This window comes from Nannobrachium achirus, assembly GCF_963921795.1.
Source record: "Nannobrachium achirus genome assembly, chromosome: 20".
Taxonomy (NCBI): Eukaryota; Metazoa; Chordata; class Actinopteri; order Myctophiformes; family Myctophidae; genus Nannobrachium; species Nannobrachium achirus.
Window position 1 is genome coordinate 17,003,885 of NC_137827.1, and position 27,832 is coordinate 17,031,716.

At 45.3% G+C, this 27,832-nt stretch overlaps 1 protein-coding gene across 1 annotated transcript in view; it reads right to left on the reverse strand.

Annotated features, from left to right (window-relative positions):
• The window catches only part of akt1 (v-akt murine thymoma viral oncogene homolog 1), a 79,632-nt gene extending 54,239 nt beyond the window's left edge, over positions 1 to 25,393 (reverse strand). Inside the window, exons 1-2 of the mRNA XM_080750033.1 lie at positions 25,277 to 25,393; positions 15,018 to 15,194 (exon numbers count right to left, since the gene is read on the reverse strand). Of these exons, the coding sequence (XP_080606159.1) occupies positions 15,018 to 15,063 (46 nt within the window). The 5' untranslated portion in view covers positions 15,064 to 15,194; positions 25,277 to 25,393. The remainder of the gene's footprint in view (positions 1 to 15,017; positions 15,195 to 25,276) is intronic.
• Positions 25,394 to 27,832: the final 2,439 nt, after the last annotated feature.

Genomic DNA, 27,832 nt, shown 5'->3' on the forward strand with positions numbered 1-27,832 from the left:
GGGGGGGGGGGTCACCACCGAACCCCAATGCAGTCAGCCTCCACCCCCTAACCCCCGACCCCCACCCCACGCTTTTTTTGTGGCTGATTCAAACCTGGTCGTACGACAAAAAGTGTCAACGCATACCGACCTCCAATTCGCGGTTCACATAACTAGTCGTATGATAAAAAAGGGGCGACGCACCCTTGTGTCGATGCTTTTTGCCAATTGAAGACACGTAGCGTAAATGGTAAATGGTGCATTTATATAGCGCTTTTATCCAAGGCGCTTTACATAGATTGTGCATTACATTCACCCATTCACGCACACATTCATACACCGATGGCGGAGGAAACCATGCAAGGCACCAACCTGCTCACCGGGAGCAATTAGGGGTTCAGAGTCTTGCTCAAGGACTCTTCGACATTAACTCAGGGGGAGCCCGGATTCGAACTGGGAACCCTTCGGGAACCCTTCGTGCTCTAATAACGGTTTCTCTACCCCTGAGCTATGCCGTAGCCTCACTGTCAGGCAGAAAGCCTCGTATCTCGTATCGTATAACGTGAAGTCCTGCTTCATCATACAAGACTGTTGACGCAAAACAATGAAAATAGCGCCGTGCGAGGCGTTGTGTGCTTGTAGATCGGCAATTTTCACTAAGTTTAAATCAATTTCAAAACGATAAATACAAAAAATGATCGGTTTCGGACATCCAAGTTTTTTTCCGCCCCGACGACGACGATAGCTTTTGTCGCGCAACACTCTCTCCGCGACGGTCGCTATGAAACGAAACCTGTCCTGAAGGCTGCCCAGCTTCCTCCGCTACCATATAAGGCTGTCTGTCCTGACTGAGGCAGCCAGGCAGGCCCACAACAGCCTGGCTCACATGCCAGCCTAAACCGCCCAGGAGTTTGGGCTCTCTTCATTCTTTCTTTTCTTCTTCGCCCTCCCTCTCTCTCCCCCCTCCTCCCCCTCTTCCTGCTGTCCCCCCTCCCCTCTCCCCCTTTGTCCCCCCTGCCTCTCTCTCCCTCCCTCTCTCCCTCTCATGCAGCTGGATGGGGACTCTACTGGCAGGCAGGGGCGTCACAAGGGGGGGAAAAGTGGGACCGAGTCACTAGGGCCCAAGGTGGAGGGGCCCTAATTATTTTATACTTTAGTTATTGAAATATAGCAGATTTACAAGCTTGCAGCGTGGCACTTTTTTGAAAAGTCGTGAAAATGTGTGCAAATCTTTGAATATATGTATTTATATGTATTTAGCGACTCAAATTTTACTTCTGGGGGGTCCCTGGAATATATATTTTGAGATGGGGGTCTGTGGCCAAAATATATAACATTTTGGGGGTACTTCACATGAAAAAAAAACGTGTTTTTTTCAAAAAATTACTTAGAAGGATTTGAAATATTCAGACTTCAGAATTCTGAATATTCACGATTTTTCAAAAATAGCACATCTACTTGTAGATCTGCTATTCTTCAATAGTTAAAGCACAACATGTGAGTGAATCCTTGTACCCAGGGCCCAGAATTTGGTGTTGACACCCCTGGCTTTGGCAGTGGCATCAACAGGTCGGGAAGAAGGGCCACCCCCGGTCCTCACTGCAGCCCTCTCTGTGTCTCTCCCTCATCTCTCTCTCTCTCTCTCTCCCTCATCTCTCTCTCTCCCTCTCTCTCTCCCTGTCACAGAGGCTGCCGCTGCTACCGCTACAGGGGGAAAAAAGGAGGGGAAAGTGGTGTGTGTGTGTGTGGGGGGGGGGGGGGGGGGGGATGGAGGCTGCCCCTCTTTCTCACGCTCGTAAGAAAGCCCTCACTTCTTCTCCGCCGGCGAGTGACACCTGCTGATTACCATAGAAACGCTGTGGGAAGTTTCCCCCCCTGCCTCACTGCAAGGGCTGAGATTTGCACCCCAACCCCCCCCCCCCCCCCCCCCGCCCCCTCCCTGGACAAACAAGCAGTCCATGGATTAGTTAACTGGGTTACTGCGTAGCAAACAAATAAACACACTTTATTTAGTGCACATTAGTGCCAATTAAAGCTCAATGGCTCCGATGTACAGCCCTGACACTGACGCGGGACGGGGCAACGAGAGGGAAGGCCGCGGGACTGCTTTTTTTGTTGTTGTTTTGTTTTCGCGTTACGAGGACAGGTAATTTTCTTGCTCTTAATTATTAAGACCGCCGCTACTTTGATCTCAACTTCCTGTGATCCACGATGAATCGCTGAGGCCTCTGGGCGTCTGCGTCAAGGCTCAGTGCAGGGACGTGCAGAGAATGTTAGAGAGGCAGGGGCCGACATTTCTAAAAAGGGCTTTTTGGTGAAAATATTGAAAATAGCAGACCTCTGAGCTCACATTGGAGGTCGGCTATTTTCAGTGCTTGATACCACACTGAACTAAGCATAATCAAGTCAATACTGGAGATGTGGCGTAACGGCATGGTTTTCTACACAGAGAGGGCAATTATTTCAACATAAGATGCTGCATTCAAGTTCAGGAGAGTCTGGACAAGGCAATTCCCTTGAACGCTGCCTTCAGGTATGACATGAAAAAGAGGGCATTTGCATTTCTTTCACCACAGTGAAAACTGCATTCACGGTCTGGAGAGAACACTTTTTACGGACAGGTAAAAGGGCAGGGGCTCAAGCCCCCTTTGATGTCTATGTGTGCACGTGCCTGGCTCTGTGTGTGTGTATGTGTGTGTGTGTGTGTGTGTGTGTGTGTGTGTGTGTGTGTGTGTGTGTGTGTGTGTGTGTGTGTGTGTGTGTCCGCAGGGAGGACTGATGTGATCAGAGCATACAGTCCACCCTCAGTCTGCAGACTCTGCACACAGCTGAGCATCCCAGCTTGGACTGCTCTTTGCCACAGGTTTCCAATGTGGGGTTTGTGGCCCCTGGGGGGGCCGCCGCCAGGGGGCCGCGGGGAGGGCTTTCAGATCGGCTTCTTTCTTTTGCACTTTTTTTCTTTTTAAGTCATTTCGCGTTACGGGTGGTGCAGCCACTGGCCAGAGGCTATGGCTATTTTGGGGGTCCATTCCTTGGCATGGAAAAGTTTGGGGCACCCCTGACCTACACTTCTCTCCACCACTGCCTATAGTTCCCTCTCTCTCTCTCTCTTTCTTTCTCTCTCTCTCTCTCTCTCTCTCTCTCTCTCTCTCTCTCTCTCCCTCTCTACACTGAGTCAGTGATGTGATTGATGTCAGAGACTGGGAGCTCGTCGCCGGTCGAAGGCAGCTTCCGCTGCGGGTCTGTGTTGTCAGCGGGGTCAGGGGAGGGGGGGGGTTGGGGGGGGATGTGCACTGGAAACAGAGGCTGGCAGTGGCAGAAAAGAAAGTGTGTGTGTACTGTGTGTGTGTGTGTGTGTGTGTTTGTGTGCGTGCGTGCGCGCAGGGGGTCAGACAAGAGGAGGAGGAAGAATATCGTCGCTGTCGGGTGAAAACCTTGTATGTCCAAAACCGTTCGTTTTGCATCTATCATTTTAAAAATGATTCAAACTAGTGAAAACAGAAGATCTACAAGCACACCGCGAGGCGTTGTGTGCTTGAAGATCTGCTGTTTTCACTCGTGACAGCCTTGTACGATGAAGCAGGGCTTTACTTTGCGAAAGAACGTACACATTTGAAACTTGGAGATACGAGGTTTCCGCCCGACAACAACGACGACATGCGAGAAGAACAGGAGAGAACAAGCGGAGCGACGGAGATGAAGGGGGAGCGAGGAAGAGGCAGAAACAAAGAAAGTGAAAAAAGAGAGCGACAGACAGACAGACAGACAGACAGACAGACAGACAGACAGACAGACAGACAGACAGACAGACAGACAGACAGACAGACAGACAGAGACAGACAGACAGACAGACAGACAGACAGACAGACAGACAGACAGACAGACAGACAGACAGACAGACAGACAGACAGAGATGGAGGGCCACGGTGGAGCGCCACAGTTGCGGCGAGCAGGCGGACTCTGCACAGCAAAGTAAGCACACAGCGGGCCTGCCGGGAGCGGAGACAGAGTGACGGAGGTGCCACCTCCCCTCAGCCGCACTGAGGACCCCCCGCTACGCCCGCCAGAGCCCAGCCCAGCCAGCCGACAGCTGCACCCCAGCAATTTACTTCTCTCCACCACATTTAGCAGGAAGGCTGCTTCCCATTACCCCGAGCACGGAGGGGGCCCCCGCGCTGACGGCCAGACGCCCCAGCCAGAGCCCAGGCTTCCTGGGGAGACACCCTCTGCTGCTGGCCCCTGCCTCTGGGGCTTTGCTTCCAACTCCCTGTCTGCCGCTTCCAGGGTTCAGTGCCGCCTGCTACAGTCCGGTGGCCTTCCTGAGCAGCCGAGCACATCAACTGCTGGCCGGGTGACTTCCAAAAAAGTGATGGATCGCATGCATGACACACTAAGGCCCTCTTCACTCAATGGCAGTGAGTTACATTACTGGGGCCGTCATCGTATTTTTGACCAGATCCATCAATATTGATATTGTGTCGATTTTTCATATTAGAAAAGAAATGGCCGACACGTCAGCTTGTAAATTTGCTATTTTTGACAGTATAAAACAGGGCTTAAAAGTTGTTCAAAGCAAGAAACACATACGCCATATCACAATATCCAAAATCCAAACATCCTTAGTGCTACATTAATCCTTAGTGCTAGATTACAGGCCCATTCCCAATGGGCTAGATAAACAGATACAAAATATCTGTCTCCATTCAAGTGGACGGTAAGATACATATACAAAATATCTGTGACAGATATTTATTTAAATGACTAGCTCGATTAACTGTTGTGTGTGTGGAAACTGAAAGTAATAAGTTGCATCATTAAGTTGATCCTCAAATGCACTTGACTGACTTGTGTCAAAGATGCATAACGATCAATACAAGTGTAAAGAGAACACACAGGATAGTTTTTTTTTTAAATGTAGGAAAAGCCACAAGTCCGGACCCACTGTCTGGGAAACAGAGAGCCAGAGGACCACCCCCTTAGCGCAGGAGGTGGTTGGTCAGACTTACGAGCTGCTGTTCGTGGGTTCGATCCCAGAGCTCGTCACTACACTGTTCGCTACTGATGTCAGAAGTGGGGCGTCACTCGCGTGAAGGACTTGGTATGGACAGTGAAAACCAAGGGCGCGCTTAGATTCAAACCGTGGGGAGGGTGTAGCGTCCTCATATGCGGCCGCAACTCGCTCCACCAGGGTTGTTGGCCGGACTGGTGATCCCAGCACGGTTCGTTACAAAATTATAGATTCCAAGGCGGTAAGCATACTAAGCAACATTGAATAATGATACATAAATAATTGTGGATGCACTTATCTTACAGGTTAAAGAAGTAGGATAACAGGTTAATTTGGTTCCATTTGTACACTGTCAGAGTTAAGGGGAGACCTTGAAAATGTGAACGTTTGAGAAACCCTGCAGTAGATAATTGACACTGGGTGAAAAATTGGTTCTTTTTCACTTATTTATACATAGCATGAGCAGCATGTCTCAAACAAGAACAAGTGATCAAGCATAGCGACAGACAGTGTGTCATACTAACACTTATTGTCTCCACCAGCCGAAGGCTGAGGGGAGAGTATGTTTTCCCCTCCGTCCGTGTGTCCGTCCGTGCGTGCGTCCGTGCGTCCGTCCGTCCGTCCGTCCGTGCGTCCTCGCAGTTTGTGAGCGCCAAATCTCAGTCGCCGTTGGCCCGGTCGCTGCCAAAGTGAGCACACACATTCCCTGGATGCCAATCTAGAACCTCTGCCCTAAATTTTTCAAATGGGCCTTTTCTAGCGCCAACTAGTGGCCGATGTTTGCTAAACACATTTCTGTGCACTACTCTTACAGATTTTGTCCAAAAATCCTACAAATCGGTAGGCAATATCTCGACAGTCATGTGATCGACACGGATCTGTCCGATTTTGCATATTCCATCCTGATTGGCTAAGATTGGCTTCCAAAGTTTGTGGGATTGAGCCGTTTTGAACAAAATGCCTCAAATCACAAACGCAAAGTGCAATTATCATGAAATCGCGCACACACGTTCCCACTAGGCCGAGGAAGAAATGCCACTTATTTTTTTTTTAATCAGCCTCATGGTGGCGCTATAACAGCCCGATTTGTGGTTTTACCTATAACTCCACCGATCAGTTTCAAACTTTGTAAGCGCACTCCCTAGAGGCTAAGGATAAACCTTTGCCCTGCATTCTTCACATCAGCCTTTTATAGCGCCACCTTTGGCCTGACTTATGTAAAACACATTTTTGGATATTACTCCTTGAGATTTTATCCAAAAATCATGCAAATCGGTACACAGTATCTCTATAGTCATGTGATCAAGTCCAATCCGTCTGATATTTCACATTCCATCCTGATTGGCTAATATTAGCTTCCAAAGTTTGCAGGATTGCTCCGTTTTTGAACAAAATGCCTCAAATCATCAACGCAGCTTGCGATTACCGTGACATTTGCCACACATATTCCCACTAGGTCAAGGAACAAATGCTACCTTTTTAACATTGTCCTGTTATAGCGCCACCAGCAGGTAGACTTTAGAAAAACACATTTTTGGAACACAATGCTTGAAATCATGCATGCAGCGTCCGATTGCCATGAAAGATCTAAGGTGAAGAACATATGCCACCCTTTTTACATTGGCCTATTATACAGTAGCACCACCAGGACGCACGGCCTGGTGGAGACCTGTGCTCGGAAGAGCACTGCTTCTAGTTGTCTCATGTTTTGCTTGTTTTATGACCACATTTAGTGTACTAACGGGGGGGAAAAAACCTTCTATGAAGCTGAGAGCCCTTGGTTTTTAGGCATCTCTCTGTTTACCGTTTTGCATCATCACAAACACTTTGTTGCTGGGGTGATGTTTGTCCTTCCTGATGCTTCAGTCCTGCCCAAGTTCCTACTCTCATTAACGCCCAGCAGAGATGGAGGAGAGCATCCAGTGGCGCGTTCCGTGGACCAAACCACCTTTCAGAGTGGTTATAGAAGGGATGGGACAATAAGCGATATTATCGTATATCATGATAAAAAAACACTCGCGATAATCGTATCGTGGAGATTTAATTGACCGTGATATCGTCCTCCGTCATGCATGGGTTCAATTCACCTTTTATTTTCTGAGCTGCATATCCGGTACCACTTAAACCCTTTGGTAAAAGGTACCCATAATATACGTACTTGATACAGCTTTTTTTCACTCTCTATCAAATGTCTTTGCCAAAAAAAAAAGCCGATCTACAAGATCACAACGCGTCGCAACGCAAATGGCAAATGTTCCGCCCCAGGATAATGGCTTTTGATTATCGCGATAATATCTTAAATCGCAATTTATTTTGTCACAATAATGATATAGTGATATGAAATGTTCATATCGTCCCATCCCTACTTGGGGACTACAGCTGCAGCAGCAGTGCCGTACGTTTTATGTACTGTACGCACATACTGCAGTTTTTGAGGAGCGTGTGTATTTCAGCAAGAATGTGTGGCCCAGGGCGGCCATAATGAAGGGGTGTGGAGGAGCCTGGGTGAGCCTCGCGGTGGACTTGGCAGCGAGTCAAAGTCCTGAGGCGGTCAGCATTGCTGCGTCATGAGACAGAACCTTAAGCCAGGCAGACCGGGAACGCAATATTACTTTAACCCAGGGGTCTTCAACGTTTTCAGACCAAGGAGCCCTTAGTTGAAAGAGAGAAGAAGCAGGGACCCCCTCAACCTTTTCAGAGATTCCATAGTTCCATTGTTTGACAGCACAATCAATGTATTTTGGATTCATGTCAGAAATGTAACCACTTGAATCGTCAATACTTAATGAACTTGACCTTTCACTCTGTACTTGGTGTGCTCTTTTTTCCCCTCTACACCAAACCTCTTTGCCAAAAATAGCCAATCTACAAGCTCACAACGCCTCGCAGTGCGAGGCGTTGTGAGCTTGTAGATCGTCTATTTTTGGCTAAAGTTCTCAGTATATCTCAATATATGGTTCAAGTGGTTAATATAAAAAAGGAGAAAAAAAACTTGTATATCTGCTATTTTTCAATAGCTAAAGCATAAAACAATTCCAAGTCTTAATGGGTTAATCAGGTGGGTCTGCTCCTTTGAAGAGCAAAAACACAGGAGCACACACCCACACCCGAGTGTTTCCCGTCAGGAGAAAAGCCATACTGAAGCAACGCACAGCGTCAAATCAAATACCATGAATACACATTATGCAGATAGGATTGCAGGAGGTCTTCTCAGGACACGAATAAATTCAACAGAAGTAAAATATATAATTATAATGACCACTGTGGCTGGTGCCATACAGACACACATTGTTATTCTTCTTTCTGCCCCTCAGCAACACAATTCTCACACACACACACACACACTAGGGATGTGACGGTAATCGGTATTGTGGTTTATTGTGATAAAAGAACACTCACAATAATCGTATTGTGGAGATTTACGTTTATCGTGAAATTATCCTCCTTCAAGCACTGGGATCACCTTTTATTTGCCGAGCTGCATAATCCGGTACCATTTAAACACCTCATTGGTAAAACGGACCAGGAAATAACACACTTAATAGAGTCTTTTCTCACTCTCTACCAAAACTCTTAGCCAATCTACAAGCTCACAACACGTCATGTTGTCACACACACACACACACACACACACACACACACACACACACACACACACACACACACACACACACACACACACACACACACACACACACACACACACACACACACACACACACACACACACACACACACACACACACACACACACACACACACACACACAAACCCACTTTCCTCCTGGACCACCAACATGGTCACTGAGGTGTCTACCAGGTCACATGGCCAGCGATGGAGACCAATCAGCTGACAGGCTCTGGGCTGAACAACCACACAAGGGTCGGAGCGGCACGTCACACAGAACATCCACTTTCCTGAGGCAGCCCGGGTCACTGAGCAATGTTCTGGGAACCTCACAGAGATGCTGCTCAACTTCTGTTCCCCCTCTCTCTCTCTCTCTCTCTCTCTCTCTCTCTCTCTCTCTCTCTTCTCTACCTTCTCTCTCTCTCCCTCCCTCCCTCTCTCCAGGGGCGTCACACGGGGGGAGGAAAGTGGGACTGAGTTACTAGGGCCCAAGGTGGAAGGGCCTTCATTATTTTGTACTTTAGCTATTGAAAAATAGCAGATACACAAGCTCACAGCGCGGCACCGAGTGCCGCGCTGCGAGCTTGTGGATCTGCTATTTTTGAAAAGTCGTGAAAATGTGTGCAAATCTTTGAATACGTGTATTTTTTAAGCGGACATTTGTAACTCAAATCTTTGCTTCGGGGGAGTCCCTGGAACTAAATATTTTGAGATGGGGGTACGTGGCCAAATACATTTGGGGGTCCTTCACATGAAAAGGTTTGAGCACCACTGACATAGAAACATAGGCTTTTCAAAAAACCTAAAAAATAGCAGATCTACAAGCTCGCAGCGCGGCACTTGGTGCCGCGCTGTGAGCTTGTATATCTGCTATTTTTCAATAGTTAAAGCACAAAATAATGTGTAATAAAGCGTTCCCAGTTCATGGGGGGCCCGCAGTGAATCCTTGTACCCAGGGCCCAGAATTTGGTGTGACACCCCTGCCTCTCTCTCTCTCTCTCCCCAGTGTGTTTGCAGCTCTCCCTCTCCCCTCTCGTGGACTCGGGGCCAGCTGAGCGTGCCACCCCAAATCCAACAGTTGTTGCGGCCTTCGTTAGCCTAACGAGGGGGCCGGCTCTTTATACTTGTCAGGGAGCAAATGAGTCAAATAAACAAGAGCTGGGAGAGAGAGAGGCGAGGTCAAGCAAGCGCGATTCTGTCGAGCTTCACTGGGTTCTTGGCCGGAGCGCTTTCCCCTGGAATCTGGGGAACCCGCAATCTGCCCCCTTTGATGTCGGACGATGCTCTCTCCGGCTTTGATGGAAACTTTAGAAAAAGCACACTTGCAAATAAAAATAACACTCGGATTGGTCCCTGCGACCACTCGAGGCCCGTAGGCAGGCAGGCAGGCAGGCGCATTCGAGCGAACGTGGGCGCAGCATGTGAAGTATCCGAAAGGGAAGTATCATTTTGGGTACGCATAACAACGGGTTACGATATAGACAACAACAAAGCTGCAGTGTTGTTGCAAGCCTCTGCTTGCAAGGCGGTTGGTGCATGTGGGTACTGGGCAATATACTTCTGCAAAAATGTGCTTCGCAGTGTAAACAGTGCGACACACACACAAACACACACACATACGTACATGCACACAGTCACACACACACCCCCCCACACGTACGCACACACACGGCTATGATGACACTAGTTTGCCTTGCCATTACAAACTAGTCCTTCCAAAACAGATACCCCTGGTAAACATTACTAGCACTGTCTACAGCAATTTCTGCCTCTAAACTGTGACTTTATAAATGTGCAGATACCCTGTATACACTTAAACCTTATATGCTGGTTTGTTTACTGTTCAGAGAGAAAACAATGGTGCACATTAAGTTAATCATCTGGGGACCCCCCCAAAATAATTTGGGGTCCCGACCCACAGGTTGAGAACCACTGCTCTAAGATCCCACAGGGGGGTTGAGGAAAGAGTATGAAGGCATATCCTTCTGAATGGGGTAGGGATGGGACGATATGAAAATGTCATATCACGATTATTGTGACAAAATAAATCACGCTTTACGATATTATCGCGATAATCAAAATCCATTATCCTGGGGCCGAACATTTGCCAAAAAATTGCAGAAAAATAGCGATTGAAGATCGGCTATTTTTTGGCATAGACATTTGATAGAGAGTGAAAAAAAAGACTGTATCAAGTATGTATATTAAAAGTACCTTTTACTAGGGATGGTCCGATCAGGTTTTTTGGAACCGATCACCGAGCACCGATCACAAAAGTTTGATCACCCGATCCCGATCAATCACCGATCCGATCAAGTTATTATTTATATTTTCTAAATGTTAATGTTTTAACTTTAATTCATTCATTCACTCATGAATTCATTTATATATTTGCCTTATAGTTATTTACCAGCATTACTATGTATTTATTATCATAGCAGTAACTAATTATTCCTTCAGCACTGTGGAAATCAATACCCCAAAATGGCCTCAAGTGGGCATACTGAACGGCTGGTTGATCAGATGCACCTATCCGATCGGATCGGTGAATTTACCTTTTGATCTAAACCACCGATTATCGCCGATCACGCTTTGATTGGCCCGATCCGATCCATTGCCGATTGATCGGTAACATCTCTACCTTTTACCAATTATAAAGGTTTAAGTGGCACTGGATGCAGCTCGGCAAATAAAAGGTGAATTGATCCCAGTGCATGACGGAGGACGATATCACGATGAATTAAATCTCCACGATAACGATTATCGTGAGTGTTTTTTATCACGATAAACGATAACATCACGTATCGTCCCATCCCTAGAATGGGGTCATCGTCCAGCTGAGCTTACAGAACACTACAAGGCTGAGGATCTGGAACTTGACCGTGTACACAGTCAGTCCTACTGGGTCTATGGGGTAGCTGAGAGACCCTGCTTGCTTGACCGTGTACACAGTCAGTCCTACTGGGTCTATGGGGTAGCTGAGAGACCCTGCTTGCTCCAACAATTATTTCCAACTCTATTGTTGTGCCAGGGATGGGAGCCCCAAAGCGGCTCATGCTCGCACGCTGAACACGACTCATCGGTCAGGAACCGAAGGGGCACGGAGACGTGGCGCGGATGTTCTCGGCTTCCACGCCCGAGTTGTTCGGCGCTCGGTGGCCGTGTCCGGCCTGGCGCCGTGGGACCCGGTCATGACGTGGCATCATTAAATGGGCATTAACGGAGGGCAAAGCCAACAGCACACACCTTTGTTAACTCTTTCTCAGCCACGGGGAGCCACTTAAAGGGCCACTTCACCTCTGGGACAACCTTATCTTATTTTATTGTTGTTTGGGACACGATCAACACAATCCTGAGTTCTTTTTTGTGTTCAATCTGAGTTTTTAGATATTTTAGTATTTCAGCATGACGACTAGTGATAGTGGATTACATTCGCTTACCTCGATGTGCACGGATCGTGCACGTGAAGCGCACGGGGGGGAAGATGCCTCCGGCAAAATCGCCACTATATGCCAATGCAGATCGAGACAATTCGCTGGTGAGTAAACAACGACCGATCGGGATGGGGAAAAAAGAATGACGTTACGTTGAATCGCGCTGATTGTCTTGTAAAATGAATGCTGTCTCAGATCATAATACAATAATAGAAATTTCCGGCTAGTCCACAGACAAGCCATTCTGGGCAGGCTGTGGAAGTGTTAAGTCCTTTAAGAATTTAGTAGAGACCTGGGCCACGTTAAAGCTGGAAGGGAGTTAAGATAGGCCGTGCTTTTATTAAGAATTAAGTTGGGAGTTTAACACGCGCACATGGAAGCAATGATCAGGCCGAAACGTGCCAGGAATAGGCATGAGCCATTATTGCACCCACACGGCGAAGTGAGTCACTTTGGGTGGCACTGCCACGGTTACAGGGCTCCGCCACAGGTGCGACGCTGGACCAGAGTGGCATCGCGGGGACCGGGTGGCCGAGGAGGTGATGGACAGCGGGACATGGCCGCTGCAGGCTCACCTTCTGTGCCGCGGCTCTGGTGGCGAAGGCAGCGGTGACAGTGACGCGACACTAAACGCCTTCCTGTCAAGGAGGCAAGGCCGGACGCCCCTCCAATCAAAACACCAGCGGCTCTGGGTGACATTTCACAGGGCACAGCTGCTGGGCAGCGACAGCATGCCAACTCACTACTCCTCAAGGCTTGTTTGTTTAGCGTGTGTGTGTGTGTGTGAGTGCATGTGTGTGTGTGTGTGTGTGTGTGTGTGTGTGTGTGTGTGTGCGTGAACAGCACATGCATGCATGCGTGCGTGCGTGCGTGTGTCAAGTGTGTGTACATTTAATGAGCATTATCGCCCAGCTCCGTAACAAATTAGAGGGTTTTTTAACCGGTCTAGTGTTTACCCTAATAGTTACCTTTTACACTGGAATACCTCTTAGAAAACCTCCCTCCTTATCAATAGCGAGGAAAGGTGTGGAAAAATGGACACGTGCCAAAAGCGTCGACATTACGCAGAAGGGAAGGCATAAACTGATACACGTTTACTCTCAGCACGAGATAACCTCATGCAGTGGTGAAGTCAGATAAATGTTAGTTCCACATTTCTCCATGCTATTCTCTTCACCTGATTACAACCACGCTGACATTTGCCTTTACAGCTGCTCGTGCTCCAGACAAAGAAATCTGCGATTTCACATAAATCTTTACATTTTCTCCATTAACTCATCGCCACCAGCCAGGTCAGAGGGTCCAATGAGGAGTAGGTGAATGTTACTATAAGAATCAATTCACTTGAAATGAATTCATTTTAATAACATAATATTGTTATTGTACACATGTCTATATCTACATATATACATTATCACATTTAGACAATTTGATTTAATTGACATGATTTAGTCATTTCATAGAATCATTTGAAACAGTGGTCCATCCATGGTCTAAATAAATTCAATGTAATTTATTTGCACGCACGCACGCACGCACACACACACACACACACACACACACACTCTCTCTCTCTCTCCACTGGCCTAGGACCACCTGAGCCTGGCCGGCCTAACACAGCAGCTTGTTGTGTTCTCAGCCCATGCTTTGGGGACCCCTCCCCTGAGAACCCAACGAGCTGTACAGTCGTCTACACACCATCACCACAGCAGCCCTATAGTGACCTGTTCTCCTATCACCCTGTTCAAAAACCAATGTAGGGATCGGACGATAATCGTTATTATCGTTTATTATAAATATTTTCACAATAGAACCGTGTTATACAAAATGTAATGCCTCAGTTCTTAGTGCTCGGCAGGATAGGGGGTCCCCAGTTAAAATATGAACATTTTGGGGGTCACAGCCTGAAAAGGTTGAGAACCACTGGCCTGATGCATACCAAATTGGGGTCCTTGAAATTAAAAAAGTTTGCAGTTAAGACACAGCCCTGGCTGGGACATTGATCCGCCTCTGGTTCTGGAGGAGTTTCTTATCCTACTTTGCCCCTGGTGAACGCTGGGGCGGGGTGGGGGGGGGGGCAAGCAAGCCACAGTGAAACAGGCCCAGTTAGTGTGCACACACAAAGCTGCTCAAAGCCAGCAGGTATGTGAGGAATGCCTCTTCGTCCAAACACAACAGGACTCATGCCCGACAGAGCCACGCCACACCACCACCGCACACCACTGTCAAAGCAGCTAAATGGGGCCCAATGGGGACAGCATGAACCAGAAGGCTCTTTACATTACGGCTGGCTTACTGCCTCTCCAAATGGAGGGAAACCTGGAATCAATCAACTCGAGAAATATGTCTGTCAGGTCCAGGCATTCCTGCTGCATTTTCAAAAACAAAATTCAGTCCCGTCAATGCCGCGCTACAGTCCGAGGACAGAGCCCGCTGGAGGTAATGTGGATTTTGGGGGAAATGTTTGGAATATCTCAATGCAACATTCTGCGCCACAAGTATGCATATAAAACATTTCAAATTAATAGGAATGTGCAGTATTCCATAATGCGCTGATCATTTTACAGCCATGATTCAATCCATTAAGTATATCAACAAGGAAAATGTATGCAAATGTAATATAGTTTAGAATGTGGTTATATATATATATATATATATATATATATATATATATATATATATATATATATATATTATACACACACACACACACACACACCAGTATTTATTATTATATATTTTTTTGCCAGTTTAGAAATCAGGTACATACTTGAAGCATGCACAACTCTAATAATCTACTTTTAAGCTACATACATACATCATAGCTAATAACTAACGTTATTTTTTATATAACAAGAAGAAGTTCAGATTCAGACCACTCAAAATTATTATTAAATAATACATTGATGGGAGGTTATTGCTGATATGTCGATAAAGCCATAATCCGTTCTGTTTATCTGCTCACTCACCTCTTTTATGCAGCCATCCCTCCTTGACAATCACCACATCGGTCATGTTGGTGGATCCAGGATTCTGACGGGGAGAGCCACAGCTTTGTTGCCCCGAACGTCTTTCACTCAGCCCTGGCAGGAGCTTGGGAGACGAGGGCCCGAGGCTACCGGATCTGCCTTCTTAACGGTGGTTACCTATTGGTCAGGGAGAAGAGTAAAAAATTAGCCCCATATTGTGGTGAAAGATTTTCTTTCCACTTTGTCTGAATATTAACCTCCGGGTCAACACAAAGGGAGAGGTAATGGAAACTAGCTGTCACGGTTCTCCGCGATCCTTCCTCTCTGCAGAGAAGCTTCAACCACAGAATGGAAGATGTGACAGAAAAAGAGTTGCACCAAAATCATTACCGTCGGTCAAACGCCAGGAATCGGGATAAGGGCGGCGACGTTTTACCTTTTAACTACTCAAGTCTAGGGCTGTCACAATTGTTACATAATCGTCTAATCGCAATTATTTTCGTCATAATCGTTTCTGTGTTGAGAAATGTTAATTTAGTTTCAAACACTTTCAAAAAGTAGTGGAAATAGCCGATCTACAAGCTCACAACACGTCAAATCTTTTTTAAGTATATAGTTAAATATGTCTGTAATTTCTTTGTATATTTAAGTTATGTCATAATTGCCATGTGCAACTTCAAAGCCTAAAAGTCAAACAGAAATGTAGTTGTCAACGACAAAAACACAATTAAATCGTTAATCGCAATTATTGAGACAATTAACTCTCCTACTGCCAGATTATTTATTTATTTATTGGGTCTGGTGCCATCAAAAAGCGGCTTACCTTTGCGACGTTATAGTAGATAGATAGACACATTTCTTTTTTCTTTTTTTTTCTTTTTTTTATTGTGCAATAGTGCACTTTGGTCTGCCAGGCAGCAGAGGGCGGCATCATGCGAGAATGAATGTGAATGTGCCTGTTATGTGTTGCCGTAGATTCAGACCAGTCACTGGCTACAGAGCTCCGGGCCAGAGGAAATCAACAAGGAAGTGAAATAGTCTCTGTTGATGTAACACATAATGGATTTTTTACACCATCACCGCGGAAAATGTGTTTACAGTACACGGCCGCGCGACCCCTCATCAGCTTACAGTCATCAGACGAACGAACGAACGAGCGCCGTATTGGCATCGAGGTTCTGTAAAAAATGGGGCGAACGTTAACGTTCAAAGCGTGGGGAGAGTTAATGGTCATGTAAAATGTCATAATCGTGACAGCCCTACTCAAGTCCCATTTCTTCGGCCATTCAGAAATAGTCGTTCTACAAGCTCACAGTGCGTGTTGTTAGCTCATTTTGGAAACGTTAGAACATGAGTTTTGAAAACCTATAATGCCATGCCCAAAATAGAGTCCAGGGTGGTTGAAATAAATTCAAAACTGTACGAGAGAATAGCAATCAAGTCTGAACCAAATAAGGAAGAACGTCTACGTCATCGACTTCTGTTATTCAGCAATTCTAAGTAAAAAGAACGCTATAGGCTACTAATACCATAACCGAAATACTTGACCTTTCAATTCGGTCAGCGCCTCATTATCGCATAAAGACAGCTTTTGACGCAGTGCAGAAGCAAAAAAAAAAAAAAAAAAAGACATAGCTTGTTATGCTTTTTAATACAAATGTCACATACTGTACCAGACCATCTCTGGCCATCAACTGAAATCAATTTCTCCACTGCGGTGCCATCATACTGACTAGCCTGGTCCCCATCCAGCTGACTGGTGGGGACAACAGGAAGTGCATGGGGCAGGGGTGTCGCACCAAATTCTGGGCCCTGGGTACGATGATTCACTGCGTTATTTTGTGCTTTAACCATTGAAGAATAGCAGATATACAAGCTCACAGCGCGGCACCGAGTGCCGTGCTGCGAGCTTGTAGATTTTTTTTTTTTAAGCGTGAATATGTGTGCAAGTCTTAGCGTGAATATGTGTGCATGTTTCTATGATAGTGGTGCTCAAACTTTTTCATGTGAAGGACCCCCAAAATGATATGTATTTGGCCACGGAACTCCATCATAAAATATTTAGTTCCAGGGACCCCCCCCAAAAGCAAAATTTGAGTTACAAATGTTCGCTTAAAAAATACATATAATCAAAGATTTGCACACATTTTCACGTCTTTTCAAAAATAGCAGATCTACAAGCTCGCAGCGCGGCACTCGGTGCCGCGCTGTGAGCTTGTAGATCTGCTATTTTTCAATAGCTAACGTATAAAATAATTAAGGCCCCCTCCACCTTGGGCCCTAGTAACTCAGTCCCACTTCCCCCCCCCCCCCCCCCCCCCTTGTGACGCCCCTGTGCACGGGGCTATTGACAGACTGGGAGTCAGTCACATCTAACTCAGCCCCAGGCCCAAACACATCTGCCGTTAAAAGAGCAATCGATGTGCCCACAAACTGTGATTGTGCTCAATTGTCTCAATGTTCTGTCTCTCTATGGCTAGCAGTGAGTTCACACACACCGGCAAGGCTCTGTGTTCTTCTTTTATTTATTGCCCTCCTAGGCGTGCGGTAATTGTTCACAAAGTCATCATTGGGGGAGTCATCGCTTGGATCTCGGAGAAGGATTTGGAAAGCACACTGTGTCCAATTCAGAACCGGGGAGCGCACACACACAAACCGTTGCTGGAGCACTCTGGCATCCCAGCACGTACTCTCTTACACAGACATATACACATTATATACACACACTGGGCTACATCACACAAACAAGCCAAAGCGCACGCACGCACGCACGCACGCACGCACGCACGCACGCACGCACGCACGCACGCACGCACGCACACACACACACACACACACACACACACACACACACACACACACACACACACACACACACACACACACACACACACACACACACACACACACACACACACACACACACACACACACACACACACACACACACACACACACACACACACACACACACACACACACAGTCACACACACTCCGCGCACACCACAGCCAAAAAAGCAACGCATACACAAGGCCGGCTCTGGAGCCACAACAGAGCACTGCTGTTTTAATGGAAGCGACCTGTTGCTACTGCGGCCTGTGTGGAAAACGCTGGGCCTCTGCCAGCGCTGCAGCCCAGCAGCCACTGAATGAACCCAGTACCCTGTCAGCGGGTCACATGGTCTGAGGGCCTCCGGGCCGCAGCCCGCCTGCCTGCCTGCCTGCCCTGCTGTCAGTCCGCCTTTCAATCATTCATCATTCTGGCTCGGCCCGCCGGGGGCCACCCCATTCAATGCAAATCAGTGTCATGCAGCGAAGAAGACGATGCCACACACGGTGACAGTGGACCAGCCACGGAGGACAGTCCCCATCCGTGTGTTTTATGACAGAAGGTAAAGAGGAGACAGACAGGGCCTGCGTGGACAGGAGGCGAGCATCCTTCCTGCGTTCTCATGGTCTGATGAACTGCACACGTTCATGATGTAAACCAGTGATTCTCAAGCCATTTAATACATTGTTTTATCACTGGAACCAAGGGGCAGGCGTCAGGATTTAATATGAAGCAACACGGAACTGAAAGTTCCTATGATTGGCCGCTAGTTGCGCTGTTCTGGTACCAGGAGCAACATGTTCTCCATAGGATTCCATTGTCATAAGTACTTAAAGGTTCCTGTCGCTAGTTTAAAGCCTTGTTTCAATCACCATGATATGAGTTTTGTGAAATGTGGTCCAATTTATGTTATATTTGATGTTAAAGCAGGGTATGCTGTAAGAGGGGCTTGTAATCATAGGCTTGTGATGGTTCTTCTTTGTGTGCTTTATTTGGCAAGCTCAACACCACATTCTCCCAAGTATCCCTGCATGTGGCCGTTGGCAGCCAATAGCATTCGAGATGGTACCATTTCTACCAATGAACGTTGATTTCTACAATGATGGCACCTGGAACCCAAATCTAAACAGTAAGATCTTCAGCGTTCATTCAACTCTGAGGATGTAACTGGACATTCGGTAACACGAGTACACTCTTGGAGTTACAATACCTGTTAGGGTCCACTGGTTCTTATCAATTATTCAGTTGGGAACCCCCGAAACCTCCTCAAGGACCCCTAGGGTACCTGAACTCCTTGTTACACCACCGATGTACACTCACACCAGGGGGCCACATTGCATATTGTTGCTGTCGACACTCGACAGAAAACTCCACAGAAACCTCTCCATATCTTAACGTAACTTATTTTGTAAATGAATGTCCTAAGACCTAATCCATCATTCTACTGTCAAGCAAAACAATTAAAAATAAAAAGCTTGTCTACAAGCACAACAAATAAAATACTTGTAGACCGGCTAATGCATTTAGTTATACTGCAGTATGTTAACTTCATGTCAACTTCATACAACGCTGAAGAAGACCGAAGGGTCGAAACGCGTCCGTTGACTTCATGACATAAAAACAATTGTAGGCCTACCAATAAGCAGGTTATGTTTGCAGTTTGGAAATGGAACAGCTGAAATCAATAATATATCAGAATTCCAACCTGCGGGCCGCATTAAGTGAGGCGGGGCCGAATGTGGTCCCCGGGCCCCCAGTTGCCCATGTATGTACTGTAGTAGAGTAGACCATGGGTATCTGATGTAAAATCTGGCAGATCATCTGCTTCAAATAATTTGAGATTGTCAACCAATTGGTGTCCTACCCGACACCATGCTCTAAAAATGTCTCAATGGAAGAGTAAGGAGACCACCTCCAACCGCTGCAGATGTTCTAAGTATGTTGTTTTAACATATTGTACCTCATAGATTTATGTATATTATGTAATGAATTGTGCTATAATGCACAAGGCAGGCATACTTGTATTTGTTTCTCTTTCTCTTCCCAAGTCGAAAGTCCAATCCTAAACATTCATTTTGTCTGTTACACGTCTGTCTTGCCAAAACAATACATCATATTAAGGCATATCTAGAACAGTGGTTCTCAACGTGAGAGTTTAGACCCCCATGTGATTTTGAGGGGGTCCCCAGATGACAGTAAGTGACAATGTAAGGGCTTTTAAGAACCACCTTTTAAAAACCACCTAAAAAAAAGAAAAATAGTAAAAGACCATTACTGCATCAAAGGTAATAAACAAACTATACTATAAAAAATTGTCAAACATGGCCAAATTGTCAAATAATATCCACCTGTTTCCGTGAGAATTTACTGTAGCATTATCTGTGGGACACCTCCGGAGAACAGCTGACATATAAGCTCAACCGCTGTGAGCTTGTAGATCACACTCGATCACCTTCTGCGCAATGCTTGATGGGACGTTGGAAAGTTGTGGATCTGCTACTTTCTCAATATTTATCTGTGGAACCAAATATGATTATTTTGGGGGGGTCACGGCCTGAAAAGGTTGTGAACCACTGTTCTAGAAGAGGAAGTGTCAGCAAAGCCTGACCTGGGATTCAACGTGTGCAATGAAACGTATGATCGCTGCATCACATAAGAGCGCACAGTGCACACTGATCAACTAACCTCGCGTCACCAGTCTTTCCACCTTGGAGGAAAGCCTGGTATTCGTTTACAACGGGCCATGTGATCCGGTCTAGGCGTGGCCTAAACCGGCAACAGGCAGAAGAAGCGGCGTCGCTTTGTTTTTGGTCCCCCTGTTTGTTTCCCCAATCCCTATTTAAATGCTCGAGTGGTGTAGTCTTGCCAGTCGCTACGAGTTGGACTAAAAGATGGAAATACCAAAAGAACTATTCCAAAAATAAGCAAAACTACGCTGCATGAAGGGTTTTATTGGGTAGGACCTAAAAGTATGCCCTTGAGCGCGGGGAAAGTGTAGTCCATCTATGACTACAACATGACGTAGGTTGTTTCCGCTCCTGACCAGATCAGAAACCCGAAAATGCTACAGATCCCAGACTACCGATCAAATATCCAAATGAAATTAATTATGATCAGTATCGTTGACAATGACATTATTCCTGGCTGGAACAACTTCATGAAGTGACAGTGAATGTTTTTTTTTTCAATCTCAGTCTCCTGGCATCATGTGCATTACCCAAAAAAAAAAAAAAAAAAAAAAGAAACGATATAATGAGAGCGATATAACGGTCAAGCCAATCTATATGCCATTGTTTGACTTTTTGTGGATAAATCGGTATCGGCAATTACGCAGCCGATGTGTTCTGATTTTTAACTAGTTTCAATCTGCTGTCCTTATTTTGAGCATGTCATTATAATGTTCATAAGTAAAAACATAATAAGAAAAAGATGTGTGTATTTTATATTTTGTTTGGTTATAAGTTACATGTTCTGAAATAGAAAAATAAAAAAATAAATTGAAAATAAAGGTTTTCCAAATAGATTAGAACATTGATGACAAGATTACCATTCAAAACATTGGTAATCAGTGGTCTCTAGGACACAATTGGGATCAGCCTCAAAGATCTGGCATCGGCAGAGCTCTACTAATTTGCCTTGTTTACATTTTAAAAGGGAGATGCAACAGCTAATGCCATCATTCCATAAAGTTGCGTAATGCCCGTGTTCAATGCAATGATGACACAATGCATACTGACCAAAGCAACAGTACAGCTCTGTGACTTGTTTTTACGGGTTTTGGGGCAACAATTGAGTTCTATGATTTCCAGATATTAGCTATTTCTTGTTTTTGGCAAGATGGATCATACTTGCAGGACATTTTTTTAGGTTTGGACTTTCCACAAGCAGTCAAGCATGCTGACAATGAGAAAAGATCTGTAATATGTAAACCTAAAAAACAGGTTGATCCACTGAAAAGATCCAGTGTTTTCCTTGAAAACGCTGGAAGTGTTTGAAGTGCTGGAATCACTACTGATAATAATATTTTAGGTGCAGCTGAGCTTCTCACCTCGGCTACTGTAACCTGGCGAGTCAGCAACACGGTCACTGTTTCGTACGGATTCTATGTTTGACACGAAAAGCAACCCATAAGTGATCCAGATGGCTTACATTAAAGGCAACTCTAAACTCGCTTGGGAGACTCAAACCGACAAAGCATCGCTGATGCAAGCCCACGTTTTAACCTCTCCCATTTATCAAAACAAAGAGGGGAATGCAAACATAATCAACAGAGTTCAGCCGAACCTGCCAAACCACCACACCACCACAGAGACAATAATTTTGCATATCTGCAGGATGAAGCAACCAGATAAATGTAAACTAATGGCGAAATGCCCCATTTTTTCCCCCACGCAAATGGATATACTGTAACGGACGGAACATAAGAGATATGAATGGTGGACTCCCCCACCAGTCTCCTTTGGACCACATTAGGTTGTACATCAAACAAGTTTGGGGGTTTCGCGGCTGGAGGTCAACTTTAAAGTCAACGTGAAGTTTTGGATGCAGCAGCAGGGAGTTTAGACCAAGGGTTTTCAAACTTTTGTGACTCAGGGCCCCCCTGAAAATAACTTTTTCATCCACGGCACTCCTGAATTACACTGTTCATTTTTAGAATCTTACTTCCTATTGGAGAAATATTTGTTTCCATCAGAACTGACTGAAAATAACGTTATACTTGACGTTTAACCACTTGAACCACAGCATGCCTATTCTGGGGGGAAGGCTCACCAAAAAATAGCTGATCTACAAGCTCACACGAGCTTGTAGATCGGCTGTTTTTGGTGAAGAGAGTTGTCATAGATGGAAAAATAACTCATCAAATAAAGTGCAAAGCAGGTCTGTTTTACTAAGCTAATGAAGTGATATTGATGCAGTGATATTGATGAATTCCAAATATTATCAAATTATCTCGCGACACCCCTGGACTGGCATCACGGCACCCCAGGGTGCCCGGCCGTCACCCACTTTAAAAACCTCTGGTTTAGACCGTTTCTTCTGTGAAACAACAAGAGAGAGTGAGAAGGAAAAAGGTCACGTGATAACAGGCGTAAGGGCCGGCGCTGTGCGTGTACAACCCCTCACTAGTGATAACGCATCTTAATTCCTGCGGCGTACAGGCCTTCAGGATGGGCACAATAGGTCTGACTGTGTACAAGGCAAATTTCAAACGGCATTCCTCGAATTCTAGCATCGCAACTGGTGGCACATTTGCGTCAACGGAGCCGCTAAGGAACTCAAAGTCCTTTCACATAGCAATGGGGACGGGCAGCATGACGGTGGTGGTGGTGGCGGCGTTTTGACTGACTGGCATCTTCTAAATAGAACAGGGAGGGTCAAAATGCATCATTTCGCCAGTTTGTTGTGTCTTTTCTGGTGTCACATGCTGCTGCTGCCCCCCCACCCACACACATACACACACACACACACACACACGCTCCACACTAAGGATGGGGACACTAGTCTCATGACTCATACAAACAGCATGTTGACACTAAAGGCATACAGCAGGGGTCTTCAACGTTTTCAGGCCAAGGACCCCTTAGTTGAGAGAGAGATGAAGCAGGGACCCCCACAACCTGTTCATAGATTCCATATAGCGTCATTGTTTGACAGCACAATCATCAGTGTATTTTGGGTTCATGTCAATTTGTGTTTTCAGATATTTAACCACTTGAACCGTCAATACTTAATAAACTTGACCTTTCACTCTGCTCTTTTTCCCCTCTACACCAAAGCTCTTTGCCAAAAATAGCCGATCTACAAGCTCACAACGCCTCGCAGTGCGAGGCGTTGTGAGCTTGTAGATCTGCTATTTTTGACTAAAGTTCTCATAATATGGATGCTAGGGTTCATGTGGTTAATATAAAAAAGGAGGAAAAAAATGTTCTATCACTCAAAGATTTGGAGGACCCCCTGTAGTAACTCTGAGGACCCCCTAGGGGCCCCGGACCCCCTGTTGAAGACCCCTGCACTAAAGGCATAAAGGTTGCAAAGTGCCAAGCCACTAGGGAGACAAAATGCCTTTTATCCTCTCAGCAGGCTTTTTTTCTTCTTTTTTCTTCTTTCACGCAAACATAACAAACACCTTGGAGATGATGACTGAGCGCAGAACAACATAACAAACATTGTTTTAAAATGGGAAACAGAACGTGGAATGAGGAATGAGCATCCTTGGCAGACCCCATATATATACACAGTATACAGTAGCAACAATTCAGAGGACATTATTGTCACGGATGTCAGTCAGTGGCACTATGCACAGTGGACTGACTGACCTATGCTGTCAGTGGGACATCCGGTCATAAGTGGGCGAGACGAGGAGCCACAACAAAGATTTGTCACTGCTCATTTAACACTGAGTGTCCATTTGGGAGTGCACTTAGACAGAGGTCAGATTATTAACACAGAGGATTTTGACTGTGTGTGGTGGTGTGTATGTCTAATATAGGCCTACTATGCATCATCATTCAGTTTCTTGGTATTTGCAACGATGCTGCGAGAAATCAACGTGATGGTGGTGGTTTCCCACGAAGTCATTTCCTAAAAAGCTTACAATCAAACTCAGCCTGAAATGACTTAAATGCTTGTACATAACAATATTGGGCGGGCACACGCACTTGCTCAAAGGAAACTTAATAGCAATAGAAGTTGCACTCTGGTGATTATGTTCATAAAAAGCAATGTTAGGAAAAAAGATGTACCAACGAATTTAATAAAAATAAAAATAAAAGACAGTAGCTATTTCGGCCTGAAGGCTATCATGTTGTTGTTGACTTGGTGTTGTTGTTGTTGTTGTTGTTAGTGGTGGTCATTGTCCAAAATGGTTAACGTTGGAAGGAAACACACTTATTCACTTTGTTCATATAGGCATATAGATTTATAATAATACAAAAGAAGGGGAAACAAAGAAAAGAAAACAGCAACAAATTAATTGAATTTCAGAAAACTTGTGGCACAAGCTAACCAACAGATTTTGAAAGAAGAAAAAAAAAGATAAATGCACCTGAACTGAAGTAATTAAAGCACTTAATGATTTAAAAATAATAATAATAAAAACATAAGGTTTGCCTTTTTAGCTTTTATACAGAGCAGACAGACAGACAGACAGACAGACAGACAGATAGGAGGAGGATATGGGGCCTAGCAGGGCAGCTTGGGTGAAGCCCGGGGGTTCGTTTACACTTCATCGCGCGACGGTGTCGCCCCCGCCGACAACAAATGGCAGATCTACAAGCTCGCGGCGAGCTTGTAGATCTGCCGTTCTCGGGGCCAGCGCGACACCGCCGGCCGCACGACGACGCGGCGTATATGATGATCATCAAGTCAGGCACGAGAGAGAGAGAGAGAGAAGAACCGCATCATCCCATGTAGTACAATGGGACCTACCCTGTCTAGCTGTGTTGTAGTGTCGACCTCTTGTAGTGTAGTTGTTGCCACCAGCAGGAAAACGCAGGCGTTTTCTTTCTTTTTTTCAACCCGGTGGGACGGGGAAATTCAACAGTGCGTCCGTGGCATTCTCTTTAAAAGGGAATAGCTGGGTTTCGGCGATTTATTGAGTTGATTTTAGTCCCTTGAAATAATGTGGACCAGGCAAAAAAAAAGTGCCTCTCATTTACTCCGTTTCTCTCTTTCGCCTTTCTTCCACTACACCTCCCCAACGTTCTGTCTGCAATGCTTCTGTGGCGAAGAGAGGCGTCCTCCCGGGTCCTAGCGCCGGCCGGCCCTGGCTGGCTGGCTGTCGGTTCGACCAGGTTCAGACAGCGAGAGAGAGAGAGTCATAATAGTTGAGCTGCCTGTCTAGTCTGACTGGCTGCCGCCGTGTTGTTGTGACGATTGTTGTGTGACAGGCATGTAATGTGTAAATACCGTAGTAGTGTTAGTAGTGGTGACATGCGTGCTGGCTGCCTGGCTCAGACACACACACACACACACACACACACACACACACACACACACACACACATTATATACATATATATACATATATATATATATATATATATATATATATATATATATAAATACTGTATATACTGTATATATATATATATATATATATATATATATATATATATATATATATATATAAATATGATACATGATAGTCAACAATGTTATGTCAAACCATGCTGGGCATTACCAAATATGGGCATGCCACCTGTGATATCACCTGTGATGTCACGAGTCACGGTGATGTGGCACAGAGTGACAGTGATGGGATCTCCATACATGGGCATAAAAGGGATTCTGTTAGAGTGATCACAACATACAATATATTTGATGCCCATACATGGAGATCCCTATCTGAACCAGCCACACAGATATGGGCCATGTCTTGGCCATCAGGCCAGTGATATATATCGATGACATCAGGGATCTTCATATATGGGCATAAAAGGGATTCTGGGGAATACCCATATATGGACTTTTACATAGGTGATGTCACCTGTGATATCACGGGTGATGTCACAGTGATGTGTCAAGGGAACCAATCCATAGACTGTAAAAATGTGTACACACACGGAGACAAGCTGTGACATTTCTCATGGTAAACTGCGACCTTCGGTCGCAACTAGTCCTGCGTCCGGGTGTTTGCGGTGAGGGATTGAATGTAGGAGTCTCAGAAGTAATGTTGGAGAACCCAGACCGGTGCCCGTTGGGCAGAATAGTCACCATCAATGTCCAGTTGTGCAATACCCGTTGTATCCGTCTGTCTGGCTAGCTGGCACTGGCCATATATGGTGTTCAGTGTCCAGGCCAGTCTGTGATGTCATCTCCAAATGTGGGCACTGTAGTGATGTCAGTCAGTGATGTCAGTTGGGTTTTGTTGATGTCAGTTGGGCATTGTTACCATGGTGGCGACACTGTTTAGTATCAATGATGTCAGCATGCAGACAGACGGTCAGATGGCGGATGGACAGACATTCGGTAAATTAATAATTTAGTTAGATATTCACACACACACACACACACACACACACACACACACACACACACACACACACACACACACACACACACACACACACACACACACTGAGAGAATCTCTTGCATGCATAGATATTTCTGTATTGCATGTGTTTCCAACATCCCATCGTGCATTGCGCAGAAATTGGACAGAGCTTCCGGCACCGCAGCCGAGTGTGATCTACAAGCTCACAACGGCTGCATCTGCGACGCAACTAGGGGTGCAGGAAAAAATCGATTTGAATTCGAATCGTGTTTCTAACATGGTAAGATTCAGAATCGATTCTCATTTTCCAAAAATCGATTTTCTTTATTACGATATTTTATTAGATATTATGTTGTGTTTGTACAAGTTAAAAGAATGTGTGTAAGCATGAATAAATCAAACATGTTGTCTTGGATTTACCTTTGTGTGTTTACATTATTGCAATAAGTTGATAAAACCTTTACGATTATAAAAGCTACGTAAATGTACTCTGCTTTCATGCCAGCAGACTGGAGTAGATCCTGATATCCTATGAATTGAATAGAGAATAATTTTGAATAGAGAATCGTTTCGAGAATTGTTTTTAAATCGGAAAATAATCGTTTCTGAATTCAAATCGTTTGGATTTGAAAGAATCGAAAAAAAATCGTGAATCGTGACACCAAGAATCGATTCTGAATCGAATCGTGGGATACCCAAAGATTCGCAGCCCTAGACGCAACGTGAGCTTGTATGTCTGTTGTTAACCGGAAGTGTGGTGCAGTGTGGTGCAAAACATTCTCCAGTAAATTCCCGTGGAAACAGGTGGATAATAAGTATAATAAGCAAGATAATATGTCAGTACATCAGCAACAATATAACAAATGCATAGGAATATCAATCTAGAAAAAAACAATAACATAGGTAGACCACGCACCTAATCAGTAAAAAAAAAAAACGTTTCTAAAACCTAAAAATGATATCTAGCTTCGTGTATGGTCATCGAGGG